Source organism: Brachyhypopomus gauderio, unplaced genomic scaffold, assembly GCF_052324685.1.
Source record: "Brachyhypopomus gauderio isolate BG-103 unplaced genomic scaffold, BGAUD_0.2 sc76, whole genome shotgun sequence".
Taxonomy (NCBI): domain Eukaryota; kingdom Metazoa; phylum Chordata; class Actinopteri; order Gymnotiformes; family Hypopomidae; genus Brachyhypopomus; species Brachyhypopomus gauderio.
In genome coordinates this window covers 140,277-152,500 of record NW_027506897.1, presented here as the reverse complement: position 1 = coordinate 152,500, position 12,224 = coordinate 140,277, and the positions used below count along the sequence as shown (strand labels likewise).

The following is a 12,224-nucleotide window of genomic DNA, read 5'->3' as shown; positions in this document are numbered from 1 at the left end:
TTATACATGCACACACACACACACACACACACACACACACACACACACACACACACACACACACACACACACACACACACACACAATACACACACACAAGTACATACACAAACACACATGTACACACACACACGCGCGCATACACACGTACACACACACACGTACACACACACACGTACACACACACACGCACGCATGTACACGTACAGGAGTGAAGCAGCTCTCTGCTCTACTGGAGGATCCACACTGTACACTGGAGAAACTATAGTGAGTTACTGACTTATTGACTCTTTATATACACACACACACACACACACACACACGCAAACACAAGTACATACACACACAAGTACATACACACACACGTACACGCGTACACATGCGTACACACACGCGCGCACACACGTACGTACACACACACACGCATGTACACGTACAGGAGTGAAGCAGCTCTCTGCTCTACTGGAGGATCCACACTGTACACTGGAGAAACTATAGTGAGTTACTGACTTATTGACACTCTATACACACACACACACACACACACGAACACACACGCACACAAATACACACACACACAAGTACATACACACACACGTACACGCGTACACACGCGCACACACGCATACACGCGCGCACACGCGCGTACACGCGCGCACACGCACGTACACACGTACGTACGTACACACGTACGTACGTACACACGTACGTACGTACACACACACGCGTACATACACACACGCGTACATACACACACGCGTACATACACACACGCGTACATACATACACACGTACATACACACACACACACGTACATACACACACACACGTACATACACACACACACGTACATACACACACACACACACACACACACACACATACGTACGTACGTACGCACGCACGCGCACGCACACGCACGCACGCACATCACGTACACACACACACACACACACGTACGTACGCACGCACACACGCACACGCACATCACGTACACACACGCACGTACACGCACACGTACACGCACACGTACACACACACACAGACACACACATACACACACTTGTCCTGTAACTGCTGCCATATGATAAGTTCAGTAAAATGGTTCAGAAAAAATTAAATGAATGTTTTTATACTTTTGTTTTATGTTCTCCAAGTTCATTGTGATGTTATGGAGCTGTGGAGGTGGAATAAGTGGAACTATTATCACAATATGAAAGTGAACCAGTAACTCTGTGTGTGTGTGTGTGTGTGTGTGTGTGTGTGTGTGTGTGTGTGTGTGTGTGTGTGTGTGTGTGTGTGTGGCAAGGTGTGTGTGTGGGAGTGAGAAAGATGTTTGTGTTCCCATGTGTGTTGATGTGTAAGTGTGAGTTTTTCTCCTTCTCTCTACAGTCTGTCTAGCTGCAGGATTAGAGAGGAAGGCTGTGCTGCTCTGTGTTCAGCTCTGAGGTCAAACCCCTCATCACACCTGAGAGAGCTGAATCTGTACTACAATAAACCAGGAGACTCAGGAGTGAAGCAGCTCTCTGCTCTACTGAAGGATCCACACTGTACACTGGAGATACTAGAGTGAGTTACTGACTTACTGACTCTTTATACACACACACACACGTACTCAACACACACACACACGCACACACACGTGCGCACACACACGCGCGCACACACACGCGCGCGCACACACACGCACATCACGTACACACGCGCGCGCGCACACACGCGCGCGCACACGTACACACACACACGTACACACACACACACACACACGTACACACACACACACATGTACACGTACAGGAGTGAAGCAGCTCTCTGCTCTACTGGAGGATCCACACTGTACACTGGAGAAACTATAGTGAGTTACTGACTTATTGACTTTTTATACACACACACACACACACACACACACACACACGCACACACAAGTACATACACACACAAGTACATACACACACACGTACACGCGCACACACACACACACGTACGTACGCACACACACACACACACACGTACGTACACACACACACACACACACGTACGTACGTACACACACGTATGTACACACACACACACACACGTACGTACACACACACACACACGTACACACACACACACGTGCGTACGTACACACACGTGCGTACGTAAACACACGTACATACACACACACGTACATACACACACACGTACATACACACACACACACACGTACATACACACACACACACACGTACGCACGCACGCACGCACATCACGTACAATCAATCAATCAATCAAAGTTTATTTGTATAGCGCTTTTAACAACTCAAGTTGTTGCAAAGCAGCTTTACAGGGTTTACAAGGTTAACAACACACGTACACACACACACACACACATACACACACGTACGTACGCACGCACGCACGCACATCACGTACACACACACGCACGTACACGTACACATGCACGTACACGCACACGTACACACACACACACACACACACACACACACACACACACACACACACACACACATACACACATACACACACTTGTCCTGTAACTGCTGCCATATGATAAGTTCAGTAAAATGGTTCAGAAAAAATAAAATGAATGTTTTTATACTTTTGTTTTATGTTCTCCAAGTTCATTGTGATGTTATGGAGCTGTGGAGGTGGAATAAGTGGAATTATTATCACAATATGAAAGTGAACCAGTAACTCTGTGTGTGTGTGTGTGTGTGTGTGTGTGTGTGTGTGTTTGTGTGTGTGTGTGTTTGTGTGTGTGTGTGTTTGTGTGTGTGTGAGGCAAGGTGTGTGTGTGGGAGTGAGAGAGATGTTTGTGTTCCCATGTGTGTTGATGTGTAAGTTTTTCTCCTTCTCTCTACAGTCTGTATAACTGCAGTATTGGAGAGGAAGGCTGTGCTGCTCTGTGTTCAGCTCTGAGGTCAAACCCCTCATCACACCTGAGAGAGCTGAATCTGAACAACAATAAACCAGGAGACTCAGGAGTGAAGCAGCTCTCTGCTCTACTGGAGGATCCACACTGTACACTGGAGAAACTATAGTGAGTTACTGACTTACTGACTCTTTATATACACACACATACACACACACACACACACACACACACACACACACACACACACAAGATCCACACTGTACACTGGAGACCCTACAATGAGTGTTTACACTGATTGAGTTTGTGTATAGAGTGTGATGAGTATGTGTTCATGTCTGATTCTGTCCTATTCTCTGTCTTACAGTATCTGACCACTTCAGTGGAGACACTGAAGTTGATCTGACCTGATCTGAGTCTCTTATGGGGCAGTCATGGCCTGGTGGTAGGGAACTGGTCTTGGGACTGGAGGGTCGTGGGTTTGATTCCCCACGTGTGTGTGTGTGTGTGTGTGTATAACTGTACATGTGGGTATGTTTTTAGACTCCTACATCATTAGATTATTATGAATGAATGTGTGTGTGTGTGTGTGTGTGTGTGTGTGTGTGTGTGTGTATATAACTGTACATGTGGGTATGTTTTTAGACTCCTACATCATTAGATTATTATGAATGAATGTGTGTGTGTGTGTGTGTGGATAACTGTACATGTAGGTATGTTTTTAGACTCCTACATCATTAGATTATTATGGTCCTTCTTTAATTTAATCATGTGACCTACAACAGGGAAAACATTTACAAATAAAAAGTTCTGAAGGTGTTGATATGAAACGCTGCTGTAAATTATGTAGAACAGGGATGGGCAACTGGCCGCACACGGCCCTCGTCCTCACTCAGTGCGGCCCGCAAATAGATCAATCATTATTTAATAATTAAAAGAAAAAAACCCGATAGAGCAGGACTTTTTTGTTCTTGTCACGTAGGGCTACGCCCCCCTCTCCCGTGTCGGTGTTGTTCCTTGCCCGGTTATCCCGCCCTGCGTGTCTGTTGTCCTGGTTTCCCTCTGTCTGCCACGCCCATGTCGTCATTGTGTTCAGTTGTGTCTAGTTTAGTCCTGTGTACTTGTATCTCTGTGTTTCGCCCGTTGTCGGTTGTTTGTGGTTTGTTCGGTTTTGTGGATTATCTGTCATCGCTGTTCTGGTATTTTCCGTCTCCGTTGTGTTTCTCCGTTGTGAATGGCTCTCCTGTTACGACTCCTGCCTGTCCTGTTGACCACTTGGACGGCTCTCCCGTTTTGACCCGTGTACAAACGACTTCGCCTATGGAATTCCCCTTGTTAAATCTCGCTCTTCTCAGCGTTTGTGTCCGCCTCTTCGCTCCGCAGTGCTCTACGCATTACAGTTCTTTGATATGAAGGAGTTCAAATTCCTTTCTGCACTTTTTTATTAAGCAAATGTTTTGTCTTTGTTGCTTATTAAGGACATGTTAATGCATTTATATGCAGAAAATAGATGTATGTTGGTGCAATAAACATACAGATCTGAATTCATTTAAAATGTGTTCTTATTGAGAATAATTTGTAGTGTCTTTCATATCCAATTATTTGAAGTGCGTGGTCATGTGGCCCTCCAATAATAATGCTGAAAAAATGTTGGCCCTCTTTATCATGGAAGTTGCTCATCCCTGATGTAGAAAATGACCAACGTCTTTACAATCTGATTTCGTTCATCTGCCGCCATCTAGTGGTCAAAGGGGGCACAGCGCTCCGTTTGCTCTGGGCTGTTGGGCAACAGGTGTTTGTTTGGGAACTTGAACAAGAGTGAAAGAAATGTGTCCTAAATAAAGTACTGAACTACGTATTTCTAATGGTTACAGATGTCAGTTATGCTGTTTATGAAATAAACAAACTGTCTCACTTGTCCTTAGTATTGTTCACCTAAAGGTACAAAGTGAACTTCATTTCACAGGTGTAGAAAAAGGCCCCTAGAGCTCAGAGGGTCTTTAAACAGCTCAAAGCACAGCTCAAAACACAGCTAAAGTAGCTCAAAACACAACTTTAAACTCAGCTTTGAACACAGCTCGAAACTGTTTTAATACTTTTATTAACATATAAAACGCTGCATGGCTTAGCTCCAGACTATCTTAGTGAACTTATTGAACAATATAACCCAGCGCGTTCACTTCGCTCGCAGGACGCAGGGTTATTAACTGTTCCTAGGATCAAAAAGATCACAGTAGGTGGAAGAGCCTTTTCTTTTAAAGCTCCACAATTGTGGAATAATCTTCCTGCCTCTATTCGGGACTCAGACACAGTCTCAATGTTTAAAACTCGATTAAAGACTCATCTGTTTAGTTTGGCCTTTGATTAATCTGTTACATAGTTACTACATCTCGTATCTTTTCTCCGAGGTTCACCTGGAGAGTAACATTGCAGTCGGAGCCTACAATACCAGCATCGCTGCTCCGACATGGAATGAAAGCCTGGCGTTCATCAACAGACATTTACAGTGACAATATCAAAACCCAGAACTTTCATTTTTACCTTTACTTAGTCTGATTGTGTGATTTGTGTGTGACTTGTGTATTTGTCTGTATTTTGTGTAATTTGTGTGTTAACGGGCCGCCCAATGGAGGATGGGTTCCCTTTTGAGTCTTGGTTCTCCCGAGGTTTCTTCCTAATCCCCACCATCATAGGGAGTTTTTCCTTGCCACTGTCGCCTTTGGCTTGCTCATTAGGGTTCTGGACCCATAGTATTGTTAACCTTTTAAATCCTGTAAAGCGCTTTGTGACAACATGTGTTGTGAAAAGCGCTATACAATTAAACTTTGATTTGATTTGATACTGCATGCACTATCTGTGGCGGCCATTTTGAGACATTCTTTAAGTTTTTCAGATTCTTAGTACTAGTTCACTTTAAAACTAGATATCTCAAGTTGTACATATAGGAAAATTATCATTCAGGGCTCAAACTGAAGTAGACAGTTGGGGGAACATTGATTCACTTCAATATCATATTCCCATAATTTTGTTTTATTTTAGAGCCTCTTACAAATGCTAATATGCCCGGAAAGTCAGGAATGCAGTGTTGAACTTGAGCTTCACAAAGTATGTATATTCACATAGTTATTCAAATCTAGTCAGAAAAAGAAAATATAATTCTCCAGGGCATCTCTGACAACATAGATAAAATGAAGCAAATCCATGCAAGCATTGAAAAGTTATTCAGCTTTATCCAAGGTGTGTCCAGTGCACCACACCCATGTCCAAATATGCCACACCCCATACACACCATTAGCCAACTAAGCTAACATGCTAACAAATTCCTTACACGAAACCGAGGAGCTACAACAAACAACAACGTTGCACATATTACAGAAAGACCAGAAAATTACAATGAATAAATTCCATGTCCAATTATGAACGTTATGATATTTATGTCCAATATAGTCCGACAGGCTAAGCTAAGCTTACGTCGCCAACTCCAGTATCATCCGACACGATACAGAGTACTCCAGCACTCAAAAGCTCCAATACTGTTTATAATCTAATGTTTAGTAATAGATTATATATTTTGTACAAAATCGCTTATGTAAAATCCATTTTTACTCACGAGTAGGTTGAATTGCGTTGTAGCCGATGTACAGTCTCACTTCCGGGTTGGCGTCGTATCCGAAAAATGTAAATAAATTCCACCAAAAGTAATCCTTTTATTTTCTGTGATGTTCAAAAGTATCCACAATCGAAATAAAAACGAACAAAATGATCCATGACTGCTTCAGTTTCGCCGAACAGTGTGTTCTGGGGAGATTAGCTTAGGTTAGCAAAGGTTAGCTTACGTTGCTATGCTAGCGGACCCACATTGGAAATGACTAGAGAGTTTACGAAGCCTCGTTACAAAGAAATCATCCACCAATCATGACAAATGAGGGCTGGTTAGCTTCAGAAGGAAGTGTTTTAACTATTGGTTAAAACAGCTTTCAATCACTTCTAAGGCGCCAGATTGTCTCAGGAGGCTGATTGGTGAGCCCACCCCCCCCCCCTCCCTTCGCACCTCACCGATGAGAGGTTGTATAACCTGTCATTAGTGTTGTGTCGTTCGCGAACTATTCGTTCAAATGAACGAAACATCTGAGTGAACGAACTGAATCGAATCACTTCCTCAGATGATTCGTTCCTTTTTCAGTTCAGTAATTGAGCTCAGCAGCGACCGTGCAGGCCGTCAGGGGAACTGCAGTGTGGTCTGTGAATCACCGAATCACCGAGGGAACTGCGCATGCTCCGTGATTCGTTCAGTGATTCGTTCATGAACTGAAAGCTCTCGTTCATTCTCTGATTCGTTCATGAACTGAAAGCTCTCGTTCACTCACTGATTCGTTCATGAACTGGAAGCTCTCGTTCACTCTCTGATTCGTTCATGAACTGAAAGCTCTCGTTCACTCTCTGATTCGTTCATGAACTGAAAGCTCTCGTTCACTCTCTGATTCGTTCATGAACTGAAAGCTCTCATTCATTTTCTGATTCGTTCATGAACTGAAAGTTCTCGTTCATTTTCTGATTCGTTCACTGAACGTAATGTCACCCAGAGTATGGCAGGCCGTTTTAACATATAATGGGCTTCGTCTGATTATCTGTAATTACATTCTGGATATCTAAATATTAGTTTTGACTAGTAACAATTACAATTTGACTATCCGGAATAACAATTCAAGATATCTACATTTGCATTCTACCTAGTAAGAAGAACAATTCAAGATATCTGCAATTTCAATTTGACGGATCAAAACGGCTTTTAAGATATCTAAAATGACGTCACTGGATTCGTCATTTTATGAGTCACACATCCGTAATTCTTATTTAAGATATCTCTAACGTAATTATGACTAGTCAAAATGACATTTTTAGATATCTGAAATAAAGAAGTGCGTGCATTACGCCCCTTTTGCAATGTCGCTGAGTCGTCGAAACTGCTGCCTGTGGAATTTTGGGTGGCTAAAATGGCGTTAGCTGTTCTTGAAAAGAATCATTTCAGTGCGCTTTCTGTGTGCTTAACTACTCAATATGCTGTGTTTCCAGATAGATTTGAGGTATTAAATGATGTTGGATCAGGCTAAAATCATGTTCCTCTTAGAGTGACCTGTTCTTCATGATGCATTTGTTATTTCTCTGGCCCACCATCAATAAGGGCTTCAATAAGCCTCTGAAACTGCCCCTTTAAATCCGTTAACCTATGCCCACATGTTTCCTTACGTTAGAAATGCTGGCGAATTCAATCATCATGTACAAATCGGGTACAATTGGAACAACTTGAAATAGAAACCATTTACAAAAGGAATGCTTTCATTAAATTTTTATTTTTTTCTACATTCACAAAATCAGTATGGGAAACAATAACCTCTTAAATGTTTGCTCCTACGTTCGTTTGTTTAATCTATCGCTTTTAAACAAAGCGGGCTGCAAACACGCATCGTGAACACACCCTTTTTGAATAAGGAACCACTTAAGCCGCCGAATAAGTAACCAAACGAATCTCAAACTGCGAATAAGTAACCAACTTCAGCGTCGTGAAAAATGGCACAATCTTGAAAGATCTCAACAGTATGGATTATGCGGCACTAAAAATCGTATTAAAAACACGAGAATGCGAGTTCGACTGTCCTGACATCGCGTACAGACCACTGATTAGCTAGGGTGACCAGATGTCCTCTTTTTCCCGGACATGTCCTACTTTTGAGACCTAAAAAATGTCCGGGGGGAATTTCAAAATCGTCCGGGATTTTGTTCGACTTCCTCAAACATAATACATGTACAGTCATTGTGACTAGAATTGCCACTCCGTTCCATTCCACTTCATTCCAGGTTTCTCTGTAGCGCAAATTAGTCACGTACTTCTCCTCAAATCTATCTACTTTACATTGTGTGTGTGTGTGTGTGTGTGTGTGTGTGAAGAAGAAAGCGTGGGCCTGCCAGTCTACCCCCGAAGCGAAAGCACGTGTGTCCGCCGGTTCTGCGGCAAAGCCGAAACGAAAGTGAACGTTTACGGCGTTAAAGAAAAAATTCCTGTGCTTTCGCCAGGGTCGTGATCCGTATGAGGCAGAGTGCTTGATGTGTACGGCAGGTACTATGTTGTTTTGTGCTGTTCAATAAATGCAATTTTTACACAGACACTATGTCATTTGTGTCATATCAAACACCGATACACAGATGACCCCGGCAAAAAATGTGTCCTCCTTTTCAGAAACCCAAATCTGGTCACCCTAGATTAGCAAATACAAAGAGTGCCAAGCTTGGCGCCAAAATGCTACGTAAATCTGGGACGTATTGACTAGACAAATGATTATTGAAGATATCTACAAACACATTCCGACTAGTCAGAATAATTATTCAAGATAACAGAAATAAAAAAAAACGTCTAGATAAAAAATGTTCAAGATATCTGCAATTTATTTGTAGATATCTTTAAATGACTTTTGACTAGTCAAAATACAGTTCTGGATATGCCTATGGCAAGCCGTTTTAGCTTTTATTCCTATTTTTCTTGATATCAAGAATTAAATTAATACATGTAAAAATTTAATTTTTGATATCAAGAATGTAATTCTTACATGTAAAAATTAAATTCTTACTAGTAAGAATTCATTTTTCACTAGTAAAAATGTTATTTCTGTTAGTAAATATTTAATTTCTACTAGTAAGAATTTAATTATTACATGTACAAATTATATTTTTGATATCAACAATATAAATTTTACTAGTGAAAATTATATTTTTGATATCAAGAATAGAATTCTTACTAGTAAAAATTTTATTCTTACTAGTAAAAATTTTATTCCTACATGTAAAAATTTAATTTCTACTAGTAAAAATGTAATTATTACATGTTCTAATGTTAATTAGCTTGATTTGCATGTGGATACAAAGGCGGAGCTAGTTAACGTTGCACTTTTCTTAAAGAGACCACATCAAGTATTGTCTAGTTTTCAAAAAAAAAAAAAAAGTAGAGCTTGCTCCTTTCTTCATGGTGTCATACACACAAGATTACTCCTTACTTTAAGTGTGGGCTTAAACTCTTGTAAATTCGGCCAATTTAGGTTTATCACAGATTATGAGGAGAGTCAGACTACTTCATAGGGAAATGTAATGGGGGCTTGCGTGCGTGGAGGTTGCCAGACAACTTGCTACAAGTAGAAAAATAAAAAGCTCTGTTATCTTAAGCGTCAAAATGACCCGCCACCACATTTAACTGAAGAGACTGCATATAACCCCTTATTGATCTTTTTTCAGCATGAAGTTTGATTACTTTTCCTACAGTGTCTCAAAGATTGGACAAAGTGAAGAAAACCTTTGTTAATATTTTCATGAAAGCTGTACAACTCCAGGGTACAAAGATTTTTGTAAGGTCATTTTTGACCCACCAGTCTCATATTCAGGTACACACACACACACACACACACACACACACACAGTCTTGTGCCAGTTCACATGAGTTCAAAGTTCAGTTCATACTAATGAAAACGAGCTACAGTGAGTCCCCACATAACGATGGGGTTAGAGACTGAAAAGTCCGTCGTAAAGCAGTTTTCATTGTTAAGCGTGGCCCTAGATTTAGATATACTTTGATCGTAAATACAGTATAGAAAAAACTAACAATGTTCTTGTGCGTGCGTACAGCGTGGGCGTATCATACACAACACTCCGCAACACTCCACTGTGCTACCACTGCTCCTCCACGCACCGCGCAAAATAAAAAAAAGTCATCGTAACTCCGGTCCGTCGTTAACCAGACATGTTGTTAAGCTGGGACTCACTGTAGTTCAGGGGTCGGCAACCTTTGAGACATGGCGTGCCAACTATAACATGTCTAGTCAATGAGTGTGCCACTATGGCGGCGAGTGTAAATTGTTAGCGGAGGGGGGGGGTGTAAATGGACACAAATTAAGTATTATATTGTATCGCCAAGTATAAACACCTCTGCCGCTCGCGCACGAGTTGTGCGGAGTCACGCGCTACGGTCACTCGCGAAAGTATAATCCATTAATATAATAATTTATATTAATTTATCATTTTTTTGCTGATGCTGGTCCAGCGTGCTGCGTGCCAGTGATTATGCCTCGGCATGCCAACGGTGGCACGCGTGCCATAGGTTGCCGACCCCTGCTGTAGTTCATATTCATAGTTCATTTTTTAAAGCACTGCAGATCACCCACAATGTAAACCAGTACAAGCCTGTCCACGTCTTGGGAAACAGGCAGCAGATACTTTACAAAATGCTCGGATGAATGGACTTTTGCAGTTGTTGCATCATACTTCTTAATTTCTTGTACTCAAGTCGTGTGTATTCCACAAGATGCCTATAATGCTTCCAAAAAAATGTCATTTTAAATTTTATGCCGATGTGGCCGATGTCCTGACTTGTTTTTTCAGACCAGGTGAGCACATTTTGCATGAAAACATGCACAACACTGCACACTGCAAAATGTAGGATTTGCATTGGACAGGACTGCTCGGCCTGGATATTGAACAATAAAAATGAACTGCTACTAACTGGACTGCCCAATGGAGCATGGGTTTTAATCCATCCCTGGAGTTTTTCCTTGCAACGGTAATTTTTGCTCTTACGACAGGATGTGTGTACATTATTTTAAGACAACATGAGGGCTAAAAAAAAGTATGCTACCATAAATGCATACAATTTTGTAAACATGGAAAGGTTCTATTAAGATACTGAATCCATTGCCATTTTGTCATGAACCACTCATATTAAAGATGGCTGCATACTTGGCAACCTTAGATCTTTGGAGCCACTCCCACAGACCGTGACAATGGGCCACTATTGGATAAGTTTATACACATGCTTCATTAGCTCATTTGTATAGATTTATACTAGTAAAAATGTTATTCTTACATGTATGAATTTAATTCTTGATATCAATAATGTTATTTTTACATGTAAGATTTCAATTCTTGATATCAAGAAATACTTACATGTAAAAATAACATTTTTGATATCAAGATAAGAATTCTCACATGTAAAAATTAAATTTTTGATATCAAGAATTACATTGTTGATATCAGAAATAACATTTTTGATATCAGAAATGTAATTCATGATATCAAAAATTGAATTTTTACATGTAAGAATTTAATTTTTACATGTAAGAATTAAATTCATGATATCAAAAATTTAATTCTTGATATCACGAATTGCATTCTTACTAGTAAAAATTCTATTCTGATTTTTCACTAGTAAAAATTTAATTCTTACATGTAAGAATTGCATTCTTACTAGTAGAAATTGAATTCTTACATGTGAAAATTATTTTTGTACATGTAAGAATACAATTCTTACATG

General features: G+C 40.8%; 1 protein-coding gene across 1 annotated transcript in view; it reads left to right on the top strand.

Annotated features, from left to right (window-relative positions):
* The window catches only part of LOC143491502 (NACHT, LRR and PYD domains-containing protein 3-like), a 115,677-nt gene extending 109,963 nt beyond the window's left edge, over positions 1 to 5,714 (top strand). The window contains exons 15-17 of the mRNA XM_076990565.1: positions 1,393 to 1,569; positions 2,867 to 3,043; positions 3,243 to 5,714. Coding sequence (XP_076846680.1) covers positions 1,393 to 1,569; positions 2,867 to 3,043; positions 3,243 to 3,249 — 361 coding nt within the window. The 3' untranslated portion in view covers positions 3,250 to 5,714. The remainder of the gene's footprint in view (positions 1 to 1,392; positions 1,570 to 2,866; positions 3,044 to 3,242) is intronic.
* Positions 5,715 to 12,224: the final 6,510 nt, after the last annotated feature.